Raw genomic sequence first — 19,267 nt, 5'->3', positions numbered from 1 at the left:
CCGGAAATGGTCTGGAGAAGAGAGGAGGGGATAGGGTCAAGCGGGCAGGTTGTTGGGCGGCCGGCCGTCACAAGACGCGAGATTTCATCTGGAGAGAGAGGGGAGAAAGAGGTCAGAGCACAGGGTAGGGCAGTGTGAGCAGAACCAGCGGTGTCGTTTGACTTAGCAAACGAGGATCGGATGTCGTCGACCTTCTTTTCAAAATGGTTGACGAAGTCATCTGCAGAGAGAGGAGGAGGGAGGGGAGGAGGATTCAGGAGGGAGGAGAAGGTGGCAAAGAGCTTCCTAGGGTTAGAGGCAGATGCTTGGAATTTAGAGTGGTAGAAAGTGGCATTAGCAGCAGCGACAGAAGAGGAAAATGTAGAGAGGAGGGAGTGAAAGGATGCCAGGTCCGCAGGGAGGCGAGTTTTCCTCCATTTCCGCTCGGCTGCCCGGAGCCCTGTTCTGTGAGCTCGCAATGAGTCGTCGAGCCACGGAGCGGGAGGGGAGGACCGAGCCGGCCTGGAGGATAGGGGACATAGAGAGTCAAAGGATGCAGAAAGGGAGGAGAGGAGGGTTGAGGAGGCAGAATCAGGAGATAGGTTGGAGAAGGTTTGAGCAGAGGGAAGAGATGATAGGATGGAAGAGGAGAGAGTAGCGGGGGAGAGAGAGCGAAGGTTGGGACGGCGCGATACCATCCGAGTAGGGGCAGTGTGGGAAGTGTTGGATGAGAGCGAGAGGGAAAAGGATACAAGGTAGCGAGGCTATAAAAGTAGTGAAGCTACATACAGTAGCGAGGCTATAAAAGTAGTGAGGCTACATACAGTAGCGAGGCTATAAAAGTAGTGAGGCTACATACAGTAGCGAGGCTATAAAAGGCTATAAAAGTAGCGAGGCTACATACAGTAGCGAGGCTACATACAGTAGCGAGGCTATAAAAGGTACAGTGAGGCTACATACAGTAGCGAGGCTACATAGCAGGCTATAAAAGTAGCGAGGCTACATAGTGAGGCAGTAGCGAGGCTACATAAAGTAGTGAGGCTACATACAGTAGCGAGGCTACATACAGTAGCGAGGCTATAAAAGTAGTGAGGCTACATACAGTAACGAGGCTATAAAAGTAGTGAGGCTACATAAAGTAGCGAGGCTACATACAGTAGCGAGGCTACATACAGTAGCGAGGCTACATACAGTAGCGAGGCTATAAAAGTAGTGAGGCTATAAAAGTAGTGAGGCTATAAAAGTAGTGAGGCTATAAAAGTAGTGAGGCTATAAAAGTAGTGAGGCTATAAAAGTAGCGAGGCTACATACAGTAGCGAGGCTATAAAAGTAGCGAGGCTATAAAAGTAGCGAGGCTATAAAAGTAGTGAGGCTATAAAAGTAGCGAGGCTATAAAAGTAGCGAGGCTATATACAGTAGCGAGGCTATATACAGTAGCGAGGCTATATACTCCCACACTGCCCCTACTCGGATGGTATCGCGCCGTCCCAATCTTCGCTCTCTCTCCCCCGCTACTCTATCCTCTTCCATCCTATCATCTCTTCCCTCTGCTCAAACCTTCTCCAACCTCCTGATTCTGCCTCCTCAACCCTCCTCTCCTCCCTTTCTGCATCCCTTGATTCTCTATGTCCCCTATCCTCCAGGCCGGCTCGGTCCTCCCCTCCTGCTCCGTGGCTCGACGAATCATTGCGAGCTCACAGAACAGGGCTCCGGGCAGCCGAGCGGAAATGGAGGAAAACTCGCCTCCCTGCGGACCTGGCATCCTTTCACTCCCTCCTCTCTACATTTTCCTCTTCTGTCTCTGCTGCTAAAGCCACTTTCTACCACTCTAAATTCCAAGCATCTGCCTCTAACCCTAGGAAGCTCTTTGCCACCTTCTCCTCCCTCCTGAATCCTCCTCCCCTCCCCCCCCTCCTCCCTCTCTGCAGATGACTTCGTCAACCATTTTGAAAAGAAGGTCGACGACATCCGATCCTCGTTTGCTAAGTCAAACGACACCGCTGGTTCTGCTCACACTGCCCTACCCTGTGCTCTGACCTCTTTCTCCCCTCTCTCTCCAGATGAAATCTCGCGTCTTGTGACGGCCGGCCGCCCAACAACCTGCCCGCTTGACCCTATTCCCTCCTCTCTTCTCCAGACCATTTCCGGAGACCTTCTCCCTTACCTCACCTCGCTCATCAACTCATCCCTGACCGCTGGCTACGTCCCTTCTGTCTTCAAGAGAGCGAGAGTTGCACCCCTTCTGAAAAAACCTACACTCGATCCCTCCGATGTCAACAACTACAGACCAGTATCCCTTCTTTCTTTTCTCTCCAAAACTCTCGAACGTGCCGTCCTTGGCCAGCTCTCCCGCTATCTCTCTCAGAATGACCTTCTTGATCCAAATCAGTCAGGTTTCAAGACTAGTCATTCAACTGAGACTGCTCTTCTCTGTATCACGGAGGCCCTCCGCACTGCTAAAGCTAACTCTCTCTCCTCTGCTCTCATCCTTCTAGACCTATCGGCTGCCTTCGATACTGTGAACCATCAGATCCTCCTCTCCACCCTCTCCGAGTTGGGCATCTCCGGCGCGGCCCACGCTTGGATTGCGTCCTACCTGACAGGTCGCTCCTACCAGGTGGCGTGGCGAGAATCTGTCTCCTCACCACGCGCTCTCACCACTGGCGTCCCCAGGGCTCTGTTCTAGGCCCTCTCCTATTCTCGCTATACACCAAGTCACTTGGCTCTGTCATAACCTCACATGGTCTCTCCTATCATTGCTATGCAGACGACACACAATTAATCTTCTCCTTTCCCCCTTCTGATGACCAGGTGGCGAATCGCATCTCTGCATGTCTGGCAGACATATCAGTGTGGATGACGGATCACCACCTCAAGCTGAACCTCGGCAAGACGGAGCTGCTCTTCCTCCCGGGAAGGACTGCCCGTTCCATGATCTCGCCATCACGGTTGACAACTCCATTGTGTCCTCCTCCCAGAGCGCTAAGAACCTTGGCGTGATCCTGGACAACACCCTGTCGTTCTCAACTAACATCAAGGCGGTGGCCCGTTCTTGTAGGTTCATGCTCTACAACATCCGCAGAGTACGACCCTGCCTCACACAGGAAGCAGCGCAGGTCCTAATCCAGGCACTTGTCATCTCCCGTCTGGATTACTGCAACTCGCTGTTGGCTGGGCTCCCTGCCTGTGCCATTAAACCCCTACAACTCATCCAGAACGCCGCAGCCCATCTGGTGTTCAACCTTCCCAAGTTCTCTCACGTCACCCCGCTCCTCCGCTCTCTCCACTGGCTTCCAGTTGAAGCTCGCATCCGCTACAAGACCATGGTGCTTGCCTACGGAGCTGTGAGGGGAACGGCACCTCAGTACCTCCAGGCTCTGATCAGGCCCTACACCCAAACAAGGGCACTGCGTTCATCCACCTCTGGCCTGCTCGCCTCCCTACCACTGAGGAAGTACAGTTCCCGCGCAGCCCAGTCAAAACTGTTCGCTGCTCTGGCCCCCCAATGGTGGAACAAACTCCCTCACGACGCCAGGACAGCGGAGTCAATCACCACCTTCCGGAGACACCTGAAACCCCACCTCTTTCAGGAATACCTAGGATAGGATAAAGTAATCCTTCTCACCCCCCTTAAAAGATTTAGATGCACTATTGTAAAGTGGCTGTTCCACTGGATGTCTTAAGGTGAACGCACCAATTTGTAAGTCGCTCTGGATAAGAGCGTCTGCTAAATGACTTAAATGTAAATGTATATATACAGTAGCGAGGCTATATACAGTAGCGAGGCTATATACAGTAGCGAGGCTATAAAAGTAGTGAAGCTACATACAGTAGCGAGGCTACATACAGTAGCGAGACTATAAAAGTAGCGAGGCTACATACAGTAGCGAGGCTACATACAGTAGCGAGGCTACATACAGTAGCGAGGCTACATACAGTAGCGAGGCTACATACAGTAGCGAGGCTACAAAAGTAGCGAGGCTATAAAAGTAGCGAGGCTATAAAAGTAGCGAGGCTATATACAGTAGCGAGGCTATATACAGTAGCGAGGCTATATACAGTAGCGAGGCTATATAAGTAGCGAGGCTATATACAGTAGCGAGGCTATATACAGTAGCGAGGCTATAAAAGTAGCGAGGCTATAAAAGTAGCGAGGCTATAAAAGTAGCGAGGCTATATACAGTAGCGAGGCTATATACAGTAGCGAGGCTACATACAGTAGCGAGGCTACATACAGTAGCGAGGCTACATACAGTAGCGAGGCTACATACAGTAGCGAGGCTACATACAGTAGCGAGGCTATAAAAGTAGCGAGGCTATAAAAGTAGCGAGGCTACATACAGTAGCGAGGCTATAAAAGTAGTGAGGCTACATACAGTAGCGAGGCTATAAAAGTAGTGAGGCTACATACAGTAGCGAGGCTATAAAAGTAGTGAGGCTACATACAGTAGCGAGGCTATAAAAGTAGCGAGGCTACATACAGTAGCGAGGCTATAAAAGTAGTGAGGCTACATACAGTAGCGAGGCTATAAAAGTAGCGAGGATACATACAGTAGCGAGGCTATATACAGTAGCGAGGCTATATACAGTAGCGAGTCTATATACAGTAGCGAGTCTATATACAGTAGCGAGGCTATAAAAGTAGCGAGGCTATAAAAGTAGCGAGGCTATAAAAGTAGCGAGGCTATATACAGTACCGAGCCTATATACAGTAGCGAGGCTATAAAAGTAGTGAGGCTACATACAGTAGTGAGGCTATAAAAGTAGTGAGGCTACATACAGTAGTGAGGCTACATACAGTAGCGAGGCTATAAAAGTAGCGATGCTACATACAGTAGCGAGGCTATAAAAGTAGTGAGGCTACATACAGTAGCGAGGCTATAAAAGTAGTGAGGCTACATACAGTAGCGAGGCTATAAAAGTAGTGAGGCTACATACAGTAGCGAGGCTATAAAAGTAGTGAGGCTACATACAGTAGCGAGGCTATAAAAGTAGTGAGGCTACATACAGTAGCGAGGCTATAAAAGTAGTGAGGCTACATACAGACACTGGTTAGTCAGGCTGATTTGAGGTAGTATGTACATGTAGATATGGTTCAAGTGACTATGCATATATGATGAACAGAGAGTAGCAGTAGTGTAAAAGAGGGGGTGGCGGGTGGCGGGACACTGCAGATAGCCCGGTTAGCCAATGTCGTGGAGCACTGGTTGGTCGGCCCAATTGAGGTAGTATGTACATGAATGTATAGTTAAAGTGACTATGTATATATGATAAACAGAGAGTAGCAGCTGCGTAAGAGGGGTTGGGGGGTGGGGGGCACACAATGCAGATAGCCCGGTTAGCCAATGTCGAACACTGGTTGGTCGGCCCAATTGAGGTAGTATGTACATGAATGTATAGTTAAAGTGACTATGCATATATGATAAACAGAGAGTAGCAGCAGCGTAAAAAGAGAGGTTGGTTTGGAGGGGAGGGGGCACACAATGAAAATAATCCGGGTAGCCATTTGATTACCTGTTCAGGAGTCTTTTTGTCCTAGACTTGGCACTCCGGTACCGCGGTAGTAGAGAGAACAGTCTATGACTGGGGTGGCTGGGGTCTTTGACAATTTTTAGGGCCTTCCTCTGACACCACCTGGTGTAGAGGTCCTGGATGGCAGGCAGCTTAGCCCCAGTGATGTACTGGGCCGTACGCACTACCCTCTGTGCCTTGCGGTCAGAGTCCGAGCAATTGCCTTTTGAGGATCTCAGGAACCATGCCAAATCTTTTTAGATTCCTGAGGGGGAATAGGCTTTGTCGTGCCCTCTTCACGACTGTCTAGGTGTGTTTGGACCATTCTAGTTTGTTGATGATGTGGACACCAAGGAACTTGAATCTCTCAACCTGCTCCACTACAGCCCCGTCGATGAGAATGGTGGCGTGCTCGGTCCTCCTTTTCCTGTAGTCCACAATCATCTCCTTAGTCTTGGTTACATTGAGGGATAGGTTGTTATTCTGGCACCACCCGGCCAGGTCTTTGACCTCCTCCCTATAGGCTGTCTCATCTGTCGGTGATCAGGCCTATCACTGTTGTGCCGTTTGCAAATGTAATGATGCTGTTGGAGTTTTGCCTGGCCATGCAGTCGTGGGTGAACAGGGAGTACAGGAGGGGACTGAGCACGCACCCCTGGGGAGCTCCAGGTTTGAGGATCAGCGTGGCAGATGTGTTGCTACCTACCCTCACCACCTGGGGGCGGCCTGTCAGGAAGTCCAGGATCCAGTTACAGAGGGAGGTGTTTTGTCCCAGGATCCTTAGCTTAATGATGAGCTTTGAGGGTACTATGATGTTGAACACTGAGCTGTAGTCGATGAATAGCATTCTCACATAAGTGTTCCTATTGTCCTGGTGGGAAAGGGCAGTGTGGAGTGCAATAGAGATTGCATCATCTGTGGATCTGTTTGGGTGTTATGCAAATTGGAGTGGGTCTAGGGTTTCTGGGTTAATGGTGTTGATGTGAGCCATTACCAACCTTTCAAAGCACTTCATGGCTACGGACGTGAGTGCTACGGGTCTGTAGTCATTTTAGGCAGGTTGCCTTTGTTTTTGGGCACAGGGACTATAGAGGATTGGAGGATATTTCTGTAATTCAGTGATTTTTATTCCCATAGTAATTCATTATGGATCCATAACTAAATTGACATCGGCATTTTGAAAGAGTATTTTTATCATTATTTTATTAACAAAAGCATAAAGATGCCATTTATTAGTTACCTGGTTTTAGTTTCAACCTGCAGACTGGCACTAAGAACAGAACAGCAGGAACGTTTCCCTAGTCAGGGCCATTATTAGTGCAATGCCGCTTTAGTGTTGCTCTGTGCTACCCATTGTGGCAGGGTGGGGGTCCACCCCCTCCGCCTTCTTCCTCCTCCCTTCCCCATGGGCTAGGTCGGTCTTCTGTGCACGACTCTGCGGCCCATCCTGTGCCCCCTGCCCTCGTGTTTTAAACCTTGTGTGCTTTCAGTGGATACAGCTGGAGAACTGCATTGCAATCCCATTGGGAGCCATGACCAATATATATTGTCCTCCTATTAGCAGGGTTAATAATATATCTGTGAGAATATCCCACTGGCTTTTTATATCATTCTAAAATAATAATAATAATCTCTTTGTTTAAAAAATAAAAACATTTTGGAGATTTCGTTTTCAAATAACGTAAAATGAGTGAGGAAAAAGTTGAGTCCGGCGCAGGTATTGAACCAACATCTGTAGCAACACAGACCTTTGCGCCACTCAACGTGACCGGTCTAAAGTACTACAGTAAGAACAAAATAATCCTAACAAAATAAAAGAATAAAAGCCTTAGTGTAACAACTGTTTTTAGCAAGTAATACTGAAGTCTTGCATCAGTTTCTATTTAGTTTGTCACCCATTCATTGTCAGTAGGACCCAAAAACATAATCTGTGCTCTAACTCCCCCTTGTGGTGGTCTAGAGCAATGAAGTGGTGACGCAGGGTACTATACTAAACCACAAATGACCTCTAAGTCCCGCAGCATAATCGCAACATTTTTAGTGGAGTAAGCACTGTAGCTTAGCCCACCTAACCTGCTTTATCCGGGAGCTATGTAGCTAGCTTGGTCTGCTTTGTTTCCGCTTTAGTCTTTCTCTAGCCTCACATACATTTTGACAATACAACACAAGTTACTAATTCCAAAATGATCTTTGTATTGCAGTTGAGATGACGCCCTATCCTGCAGCTGTTGCTGATCTATGGACCCCGCCTACCAAGTGTCTGTCACATTCTCATCCAATCTCGGCCCAACTCTGCCATCTCAGAGTGTTGTTTACATATCGTCGATGCTGAACTGAAGATTCTTCTTGCAAAAGATGAAAAGGAAATACACAACAATCTTGACGATATAATTTAGTATTTTATCATTTGAGTGAAAATGTTGTTTTATCACCTTCTGTCTCATCGCAGGACATTTATAACTAAAAAAAAAATGTTTTTTATTCTGAAACAATGATTTCCTCTTTTTGAACATGTTTTATGTTTGATGGGAAAATGTTCAATCTTCAATATTATCAGTGTCAGGAACATGCGGTGAACCAACACCAAACTCATCAAGGTATTCATCTCATCTGAATATTACACATCAATCCCAATAACTGAACTGATATAGGTTTAGCCTTAAACCAACATTGCAGTCTGTCAATCCTTCTTTAAATGTCAGTCTTGGTGCAGAAAAATCTAAGAACATAAGTGAACGACAAACATGAGCTTGCTTTTATTTTGGTGATGTATTGACTTGTGATTGATGTGAATCGCTATATCTTTGCTTAAAATCTGGAATATTAAACTGTTTAATTATGAGCTTTAGTTTGCAATCTTTTAACAATTCTAAGTTGTTCTCAACTGGCTCAATATTAAGTATGATTACTGGGAATTTTTATTGACAGTTTATGTTAAGGGAAAAATGGTATCCTATGTTTTATAATATGCGTTTGTGTCTACATCATCGCAATGTGACCGAATTCTCAATGATTGATCTATAGTTTACATTCTTTCTTTCACTTGTATTACTTAAAGCCATTGTATGACATATGGAACACTGTTTAAAAGTCTAATCATGATATTTTCATAAGGATGATGATAATTATGTGAATTTTATTGGTTCTATATTTTTGGGGAACTATTGACCCGAATGGTTCTGTTTCTTTAGTGTAGCATCTCCTCTCTCCCCAACCCCGTGTCCATGCATAAGAACCTATGGAAGACAAATAGCCTTTTACCACTGACACCTGGGTGTTAGTTACTCTACTTGACAAGTTGCAACACACAATGTTTTATACTGAGAAGGGAAACGGTCATATGGGATCACATTGTTCTGGTTAGTTTTTCCTAATTGGTAGATATTTTCATAAATGGGTGTTTAGGTTGGTTTTGCTGATGGAAATGTAAGGGAGTTAGTCAAATTGAATTGGGGTCAACCTAGAATATTGGGATTGGCAAAGAGGTAATCCATTTGGGATTAAAGGCACTGTGTAGGTTTGCCATTAGGAAGTCCACTGTGGTGTTAAGAACCATTACTTCCCCCATTTATTCCTACAGGAATGGTGAGACAATTTTTTTTTTTTAAGTTACGTTGAACTGTAATATGGGACAAAGTGTATATTGTTGTCATGATGAGAAAGGACTGATAGATGTTTAAGAAATATCAAATAAAATGTGATTTCTGCCAAATCTCTTATTTCCATGTCACTTTGCCCATAGCTTAAAGTTTGTGAGGTGATCACTGTAATAAACAAATAAAAATACATTTTAAAAAAGTTAACATTTTACTTCTAATGGCTGTGGTGTAATCCTTCAAAGCATGGTTAGTAAAAATGACAACCACACCACACATTTGACACATGTACAATTTAATATTCTGCCACATACACTGTAGCTGCTATGCCATGTTAGCCATTCAGACTTTCCCCTCCTTTCTTATTAACTAATACATGCCCTCATAGATATTTACATATGTGTAATATTGTTATCACCATGGAAACAAGATGCGGATTCATCAAATCAAATGCAAGTTTTTGACTTTTTTTTTTGTTGGTTTCTTTAATTTTGATCACACAAAGTAAATTGGCAAAGTGATGAACCGTAATATTAGATAGATTACATAGAGAAAGTCTGTACCACAGATAACACCCAACGATGCTTCCAGCCAGCCAGCCCAAGATTACAGTACATCCATGTCAGTTCTGTTTTCTGGTTTTCAGTCATGGTTTCTAGAGCGTTTCAGAATTCATGTGAAGCCTTGCGTACAATGGCAACTTATCGGTTGAAGAGTTTTAATTGAAATTCCCTTTCCCATCTTCAACTTGCACTCACACAAACATAAAACACACCCATGTCTCCGCACACTGGAGGAGGAGAGGAGCATGGCTGGACATCAATAAATACGTAGAAACAAAATTAAACTTGGCCAATAGGTAATCCGCAGAAGTCTGCTCCGCGTTTACTCCACCTCCATGTATACCAGTTGAAATGAATAGGCCTTGCAAGTCTGCTCCGCGTTTACTCCACCTCCATGTATACCAGTTGAAATGAATAGGCCTTGCAAGTCTGCGGGGGCCAAAATCACAATGATATTGCTTGGATGGTAATTAACAGTAGAGCTTGTTCTGAGGGCAGAACATTTAGGCAAGGAATGTGAGGGAAACAACAGATAGACTGGGATTTGAACTAGGCACCTTCTGGTATGTCAACCTATGTCTTACACCCTCTGCCACTCAGGCACACACCATCAGCTGGAAGTTTAGGTCTTTTGAATCTAACCAGTCAAAAGAAATGATGAACAGTTTACTTTCTAAGGTAATGTGGACTCCTGAGTGGCACTGTGGTCTAAGGCAGTGCTAGCTGTGTCACTAGAGATTCTGGGTTCGAGTCCAGTCTCAGACAGCTCACCACGACTGGGAGACCCATATGGTGGCACACAATTGGCCCAGTATAGTCTGGATAAGAGGAGGGTTTGGCTGGCAGGGATGTCTTTGTGCACTAGTGACTCGTGTGGTGGGCCAGATGCAGTGCATGCTGACATGGTTGCCAGGTAGGTGTGCAGTGTTTCCTCTGACACACTGTTTAACCAATCATATAGCTCAAGCTCCATCCCTTGGCCTTCCAACCAATCTGCCCTCAGAACAAGATTGTGGAAACATACCATTGAGCAAGGAATAATGCATGTCAAAGGGCCAAGGATCTTCCATCTCCACGCTACCAACACACGCAAACACGAAGCAGACCAAAAATAATCTGTCAGAAACTCAAGATGATGTGCCGATCTTATCACCATTTATTGGATACCATAAAACCAACAGAAACAAATCTAATCAACAACAGCAAATTAAACAGAAGAACTACAGCACACTGGTCTCTCTCTGTCCTATACTTGCTTGTACAAATCTTAACAGGCTTAAAGAAAGACTCAATGAAATGATGTGGCCACGAGCAGCACCGCAGATAGTGAGATGCAAGACTTTGCTCTCACATAGTCACACCCAGTATCTGCACATGTGCACAGGTTTGCTTCAGGTTGTTCAGAGAGTGGAGGCCTCACGCTTCAACGCTCTTAGTTGTTGTGGAAATTGACCCACTATGTTTACTTTCTGCATCCTCGTCATATTGCTGAGTCTACCTTTAATGTCATTGATAGATGGGTGAGATGGCACGCACAAGTGACTGGAGGGGAGGGGCGACGTACCTAGTGTTATGACCTGTAGGTGTAGTAATGGGAGGGAAGGAGGGATGACTTAAATGGGTGACATACCTAGTGTTATGACCTGTAGGTGTAGAGAAGGAGGGGAGACGTACCTAGTGTTATGACCTGTAGGTGTAGGAATGGAAGGGAAGGAGGGGCGACGTACCTAGTGTTATGACCTGTAGGTGTAGAGAAGGAGGGGAGACGTACCTAGTGTTATGACCTGTAGGTGTAGGGAAGGAGGGGAGACGTACCTAGTGTTATGACCTGTAGGTGTAGTAATGGGAGGGAAGGAGGGGCGACATACCTAGTGTTATGACCTGTAGGTGTAGGGAAGGAGGGGAGACGTACCTAGTGTTATGACCTGTAGGTGTAGTAATGGGAGGGAAGGAGGGGCGACGTACCTAGTGTTATGACCTGTAGGTGTAGTAATGGGAGGGAAGGAGGGGCGACATACCTAGTGTTATGACCTATAGGTGTAGTAATGGGAGGGAAGGAGGGGAGACGTACCTAGTGTTATGACCTGTAGGTGTAGGGAAGGAGGGGCGACGTACCTAGTGTTATGACCTGTAGGTATAGTAATGGGAGGGAAGGAGGGGAGACGTACCTAGTGTTATGACCTGTAGGTGTAGTAATGGGAGGGAAGGAGGGGCGACGTATCTAGTGTTATGACCTGTAGGTGGAGGGAAGGAGGGGTGACGTACCTAGTGTTATGACCTGTAGGTGTAGGGAAGGAGGGGCGACGTACCTAGTGTTATGACCTGTAGGTGTAGTAATGGGAGGGAAGGAGGGGAGACGTACCTAGTGTTATGACCTGTAGGTGTAGGGAAGGAGGGGCGACGTACCTAGTGTTATGACCTGTAGGTATAGTAATGGGAGGGAAGGAGGGGAGACGTACCTAGTGTTATGACCTGTAGGTGTAGTAATGGGAGGGAAGGAGGGGCGACGTATCTAGTGTTATGACCTGTAGGTGGAGGGAAGGAGGGGTGACGTACCTAGTGTTATGACCTGTAGGTGTAGTAATGGGAGGGAAGGAGGGGCGACGTACCTAGTGTTATGACCTGTAGGTGTAGTAATGGGAGGGAAGGAGGGGAGACGTACCTAGTGTTATGACCTGTAGGTGTAGTAATGGTAGGGAAGGAGGGGCGACGTACCTAGTATTATGACCTGTAGGTGTAGTAATGGGAGGGAAGCAGGGGCGACGTACCTAGTGTTATGACCTGTAGGTGTAGTAATGGGAGGGAAGGAGGGGTGACGTACCTAGTGTTATGACCTGTAGGTGTAGGGAAGGAGGGGCGACGTACCTAGTGTTATGACCTGTAGGTGTAGTAATGGGAGGGAAGGAGGGGCGACGTACCTAGTGTTATGACCTGTAGGTGGAGGGAAGGAGGGGCGACGTACCTAGTGTTATGACCTATAGGTGTAGTAATGGGAGGGAAGGAGGGGCGACATACCTAGTGTTATGACCTGTAGGTGTAGTAATGGTAGGGAAGGAGGGGTGACGTACCTAGTGTTATGACCTGTAGGTGTAGTAATGGGAGGGAAGGAGGGGCGACGTACCTAGTGTTATGACCTGTAGGTGTAGTAATGGTAGGGAAGGAGGGGCGACGTACCTAGTATTATGACCTGTAGGTGTAGTAATGGGAGGGAAGGAGGGGCGACGTACCTAGTGTTATGACCTGTAGGTGTAGTAATGGGAGGGAAGGAGGGGAGACGTACCTAGTGTTATGACCTGTAGGTGTAGTAATGGTAGGGAAGGAGGGGCGACGTACCTAGTATTATGACCTGTAGGTGTAGTAATGGGAGGGAAGGAGGGGAGACGTACCTAGTGTTATGACCTGTAGGTGTAGTAATGGTAGGGAAGGAGGGGCGACGTACCTAGTATTATGACCTGTAGGTGTAGTAATGGGAGGGAAGCAGGGGCGACGTACCTAGTGTTATGACCTGTAGGTGTAGTAATGGGAGGGAAGGAGGGGTGACGTACCTAGTGTTATGACCTGTAGGTGTAGGGAAGGAGGGGCGACGTACCTAGTGTTATGACCTGTAGGTGTAGTAATGGGAGGGAAGGAGGGGCGACGTACCTAGTGTTATGACCTGTAGGTGGAGGGAAGGAGGGGCGACGTACCTAGTGTTATGACCTATAGGTGTAGTAATGGGAGGGAAGGAGGGGCGACATACCTAGTGTTATGACATGTAGGTGTAGTAATGGTAGGGAAGGAGGGGTGACGTACCTAGTGTTATGACCTATAGGTGTAGTAATGGCAGGGAAGGAGGGGAGACGTACCTAGTGTTATGACCTGTAGGTGTAGTAATGGTAGGGAAGGAGGGGCGACGTACCTAGTATTATGACCTGTAGGTGTAGTAATGGGAGGGAAGGAGGGGCGACGTACCTAGTGTTATGACCTGTAGGTGTAGTAATGGGAGGGAAGGAGGGGAGACGTACCTAGTGTTATGACCTGTAGGTGTAGTAATGGTAGGGAAGGAGGGGCGACGTACCTAGTATTATGACCTGTAGGTGTAGTAATGGGAGGGAAGGAGGGGAGACGTACCTAGTGTTATGACCTGTAGGTGTAGTAATGGGAGGGAAGGAGGGGCGACGTACCTAGTGTTATGACCTGTAGGTGTAGTAATGGGAGGGAAAGAGGGGCGACGTACCTAGTGTTATGACCTGTAGGTGTAGGGAAGGAGGGGCGACGTACCTAGTGTTATGACCTGTAGGTGTAGTAATGGAAGATAAAAGAGCGTACATGAAGGACAAGAAAGGAGAACATTCTGGATAATTTATTTCGAAAATGGCAGGTCGCAATGTCAGTGAGGATACTATGAACTAACACACAAACACACTCACGTACATACGTGCGCGCACACACACACACACACACATAGGTGGCAGCAGTCTGCTGCACTGCTCAGAAGGAAGTTTGACTACACAACACCCATAAGACAGAAACAGACAGAGAAAAACAGGGGGATGGGGACAGTACCTGGGGCAGTACCTGGGGCAGTACCTGGGGCAGTACCCGGGGCAGTACCCGGGACAGTACCCGGGGCAGTACCTGGGACAGTACCTGGGGCAGTACCTGGGGCAGTACCCGGGGCAGTACCTGGGACAGTACCCGGGGCAGTACCCGGGACAGTACCCGGGGCAGTACCCGGGGCAGTACCCGGGGCAGTACCCGGGGCAGTACCCGGGGCAGTACCTGGGGCAGTACCTGGGGCAGTACCCGGGGCAGTACCCGGGGCAGTACCCGGGGCAGTACCTGGGGCTGGGGCTGAACGTGTGTTCACAAAGCTCATGTAAAACAAACAACACCACATCATTACACACGTAACCACCTTGAGCCAACTTTGTAAACTGAACTGTAGTGGAGGGTTATTTGGGGGATGATTTGCTTCAATAAAATGGGGGTTCAGATCACAGCGTATTTGCGCTTATCTGATTCAAAAGTCCTTGATGAAAGACTATGGCATTCACTCCTTTAAAACAGTATCTCTCCAAAACTGTTTATGACAACGGACTCCTATGTAACAATCTCTTGATAGTCGGATGAAAAGGGTCAAGACCCTTCACCCTTGACCACAGAACAGATTGGTACACGTACGTGTACAGCAGGTACCGTGGGACAAATGTAACAAATGCTTTTGAATTGTTGTTTGTTTTGTTTTCTACCAGTCTTCTCTATTTACAAATGTTTACAATCGTTCTTTCAGAAAGAGGCCTCTGCATGAGGCGAACGTGCGAGGTGCACCCTCTTCATACATTTCCTGTAGCTGTTTTCATTCGTTGCATTTTTTTTTGTGTTGTTCTTTTTTATTGTACCACAGCAGCCAAAAACTACAAGAACCAAACAAAAGGATAACGACAAAAAATATATATTCTAAGTCACCCGATGAGAAAGGGGGTGCCATCTTTGGTCACAAAATGAGCAAAAAAAAACTGGAAACAAAAAAAAAGCAAAAAATAATAATAAACTGTTTCATTATTTGCCACTAAAAGGGAAAAACAAAAATTGAAACCAAAACGTAATCCAGTGTCGTTAGCAGGGGAAGTCTGGCTGGTAAAGGTTAAGGGTCGTTAGGGGTCATCGAGGGGTCAGAGTTGTGGTAGAGAATAGCTTACAAGACTTCATGGGTTTTTTGTGGATAGGAGGCTTATGTAGCATTGGGGGCGAGGCCAAAAGGGAAGACACACAACTCAGCCAGCAAATCAAAAAAGCCCATCACTTCTTCTTTCTCCTCTCCTCCTCCTCTCCTCCCTCCTCCTCCTTGGCGCAATAGCGTTGGAGCAGCAAGTGCAGGTGTTGTTGAAGGGCATCGGGTTGCAGGGTCTCTGGGGTGTCGTCCAGCCGCTCCAGGTGCACATGCTTACCCTGGGCATCCATCGCCACAGTCCTCTTCTGGGTACGAGACTTACGCATCTGGGTTCTGGAGATGGGACAGAGAAAAGACAAGGGAGGGAGGGAGATAAGGAGATGAGAGAAATAGTGAGAGATGGAAGAGAGAGTTTATTAGACTTGGTTAACCAATAATTCCAAAAGAACCTGAACGTTTTGTCAAAGCTTCATTGACAGGATTTTGACTGAAACTAACTCTTAACTTTGGTCACTGGTCATAGTGACCCAAACCATTCGAGCTAATCTATGTCTCAAAAAAATCCATGCAGGTTAGCCTTCCTCTACCATCACCAACAGCAACCGTATGAGTCATCGTAAACACACCCTTCGATGGGTAACTTACTTTGCACATGCCCAGGTCCGAATCTTAGCATTTTATCTAAGCATGTCAACTAAATGTTAAGAAAGAGCTATTTACATCATGCTTTCAGATAAATCACTCAAAAAACTAACAGGAGTGTACAAACATGGACACCTTGGGTCAATTAATGAACACTCCCATGCTGTTCTCAAACCTTTTGACAACAGAACCGTCCTCCTTCACAACCTCTTTTTCTACTAAATGGGGAAGTTGAATTTTCCCAAAGCCTCCAGCATAACTCAATGCCTGGATGTGACAGAACAAGGAAAAGAACATATCAAACACCAAAACCCCTGTGTCTGTTCTTAGAGTTGAGTTAAGACTTCAATATGGTTTTACCAGGTCATACAGTAACAAACATGTCAGTCAAGAACCATTTCAATGGCATGCTATAAAGCTCTAAGCATTCAGCTTTATGTTCCAGGCATTACAACACTTGATCCAGCTCAACCTGCTCTGCTCGAGCCACTGAGGTAGAAAATACTTTCCTGGCTTTATATCATAACTGCTCTCCCTCAACCTACTGACCTTCTCAAAGTCCTGTTTGGCCGAGGGGAGGTCTGCGGCCAGCGAGGGGTCACCCGTCTGCTTCTCCATCCTCTCGCCCCTCACCACCGTCGTCTTGACCACCTTGCTGACCTTTCGACCCTGCGCCTGCTCTGACTCGATCTCCGAGGCCGTGGTGGCCCCCAGGGCAAGGGGCTCCGAGAAGGTCAACTGGAGAGATCAAACATAGGGTTCTAAGCTAACTGATTTACACTGCATTCGGAAAGTATTCAGACCCCTTGACATTTCCCACCTTTTGTTACATTAAAGCCTTATTTTTAAATGGTTTAAATCTTTTTTTTTTCCTCATCCAGCTACATGCAATAACCCATAATGACAAAGCAAAAACAGTTTTTTAGACATTTTTACAAAAAAAATTACAGAAATATCACATTTACATAAGTATTCAGACCCTTTATTCAGTACTTTGTTGAAGCACCTTTGGCAGCAATTACAGCCTCGAGTCTTCTTGGGTATGACGCTACAAGCTTGGCACACTTGTATTTGTGTGCCATAGTCTGAAGTTTCTCCCATTATTCTCAGTAGATCCTCTCAAGCTCAGTCAGGTTGGATGGGGAGTATTGCTGTACAGCTATTTTCAGGTCTCACCAGACATATTTGACCGGGTTCAAGTCCAGGTTCTGGGACATTCAGAGACTTGTCCCGAAGCCACTCCTGCATTGTCTTGGCTGTGTGCTTAGGGTCGTTGTCCTTGTCCTGTTGGACAGGAACCTTCGACCCAGTCTGAGGTCCTAAGCTCTTTGGAGCAGGTTTTCATCAAGGATCTCTGTACTTTGCTCCGTTCATCTTTCCCTCGATCCCGACTATTCTCCCAGTTCCTGATGCTGAAATACATCCCCACAGCATGATGCTGCCACCACCAAGCTTCACAGTAGGGATGGTGCAAGGTTTCCTCCAGACATGACGCTTGGCATTCAGGCCAAATAGTTGGTTTCATCAGACCAGAGAATCTTGTTTCTCATGGTCAGAGTCCTTTAGGTGCCCCTTGACAAATTCCAAGCGGACTGTCATGTGCCTTTTACTGAGGAGTGGCTTCCGTCTGGCCACTCTACCATAAAGGAAAGATTGATGGAGTGCTGCAGAGATGGTTGTCCTTCTGGAAGGTTCTCCCATCTCCACAGAGGAACTTCAGAGCTCTGTCAGAGTGACAGTTTCTCCGTTTGGCCAGGAGGCCAGCTCTAGGAAGAGTCTTGGTGGTTCCACACTTCTTCCATTTAAAAATGATGGAGGCCACTGCGTTCTTGGGGACCTTCAATGGACCGAAATGTTTTGGTACCTTTCCCACAATCCTGTTTCGGAGCTCTACATTCAATTCCTTTGACCTCATAGCTTGGTTTTTGCTCTGACATGCACTGTCAACTGTGGGACCTTATATAGACAGGTGTGTGCCTTTCCAAAACATGTCCAATCAATTGAATTTACCACAGGTGGACTCCAAGTTGTAGAAACATCTTAAGGATGATCAATGGAAACAGGATGCACCTGAGCTCAATATCGAGTCTCATAGCAAAGGGTCTGAATACGTATGTAAATAAGGTATTTCTGTTTTATTTTTTAATAACTTAGAAAAAAATGTAAAACCGTTTTCATTTTGTCATTATGGGGTAATGTGTGTAGATTGATGAGAATTTTTAAAATATTTAATCAATTTTAGAATAAGGCTGTATCGTAACAAAATGTTAACGTGCAGGGGTCTGAATACTTTCCGAATGCACTGTACACTCTGTAGCAAATAAGGATACATGATATATTGTGGTGTAGCCAGAGGTTGACCACACAAGGGCCATGAATATGGCCCTTGTGTGGATATGAATATGCAAAGGATCTCAGTACAAAGGGCTCAGGAGACAGATTTAAGGCAAATTAAGGTTTTGAATATACAGTTGCACTTTGTTATTTCATATTTCAAATCAAAAGGTCTAACTCGGTCAGCATGTAATATACTCCAAACATTAAATGATTCAAAAGGGTTTCATTCAAACATTAAAGAGGCAATAGGCAGTTGAAACAATAACAAAATGCACCTGTTTCATTAAAAAGCAGAGAGATGGGGGCTGGAGAAATTGAACCACTCTCAAATTCATAGACAGAGCTATGGATGCAAGGACTGACCATCCATGATATCAAAATTATAGTTTTAAACATGTTTTGAGGCTAAATAGTGCTTGTTAACATTTACTTTATTTAGAAAACATTGGAGTAAAACAAGCTTATATTTGTGGTTCTGATGGTTTATGACTATTCATCTAAGCTCATTTCTAAGTTATATTCTTCAAGAATCAATGGGTATATATCATTCATTTATAAGACCTTTAATAATTCTTCCTTAAGAGTCTATTGATGCACCCGTGCGTCAATCTATGTAACATAATAAAACAATCCCCATCAAAATCCTTCAGTTTAAGCTAGAGATATCAGGTTGTCTGTATCTCAATCCTACAGTGGTGTTTGTCAGACCAGGAGACATCCTGAAAATCGCTCTTTTCACGAAAACGTCTGGAGCGTCCAAGCGGTTATGACAACTCTATGGAAAGACGGGACCCGCCTGAACGTAACCCATACAAACAAATGGAAGTATGGAGGTCGTTTTGTGGCAACAAAAATAAGGGTTTAACGATGTGTCCAAAAAAACTAAAATATTTCCTGAGCTTTCTTATATCTCCTAGATATAGGACAGGCACTTCAAATCCTTATTCCTCATTATTTCTTTTTGGGATTTGTTATTCAATGGGTTT

At 45.9% G+C, this 19,267-nt stretch overlaps 2 protein-coding genes across 12 annotated transcripts in view; one reads left to right on the top strand and one right to left on the bottom strand.

Annotated features, from left to right (window-relative positions):
• Positions 1-9,300, top strand: part of LOC115133659 (calcium/calmodulin-dependent protein kinase type II delta chain) — a 112,976-nt gene extending 103,676 nt beyond the window's left edge. For 10 of the 11 annotated variants that reach the window (XM_029667130.2, XM_029667132.2, XM_029667134.2 and 7 more), the window contains one exon: positions 7,692-7,857. Coding sequence is in view for 2 of the 11 variants with exons in the window: in XM_029667132.2 (XP_029522992.1) it covers positions 7,692-7,695 (4 nt within the window). In the remaining 9 variants the exon portion in view is untranslated. Of the gene's footprint in view, positions 1-7,691 lie in introns of all 11 variants that reach the window. The other variant, XM_029667144.2, reaches the window with a different exon arrangement.
• A 62-nt stretch (positions 9,301-9,362) lies between these two features.
• LOC115133654 (microtubule-associated protein futsch-like) overlaps positions 9,363-19,267 on the bottom strand; it is a 225,581-nt gene continuing 215,676 nt past the window's right edge. Inside the window, exons 43-45 of the mRNA XM_065021938.1 lie at positions 16,494-16,682; positions 16,120-16,211; positions 9,363-15,635 (exon numbers count right to left, since the gene is read on the bottom strand). Of these exons, the coding sequence (XP_064878010.1) occupies positions 15,431-15,635; positions 16,120-16,211; positions 16,494-16,682 (486 nt within the window). The 3' untranslated portion in view covers positions 9,363-15,430. The remainder of the gene's footprint in view (positions 15,636-16,119; positions 16,212-16,493; positions 16,683-19,267) is intronic.

This window comes from Oncorhynchus nerka, linkage group LG8, assembly GCF_034236695.1.
Source record: "Oncorhynchus nerka isolate Pitt River linkage group LG8, Oner_Uvic_2.0, whole genome shotgun sequence".
Classification (NCBI taxonomy): Eukaryota; Metazoa; Chordata; class Actinopteri; order Salmoniformes; family Salmonidae; genus Oncorhynchus; species Oncorhynchus nerka.
Note: the sequence above shows the minus strand (reverse complement) of the source record. Positions and strands in the feature narration are given on the sequence as shown.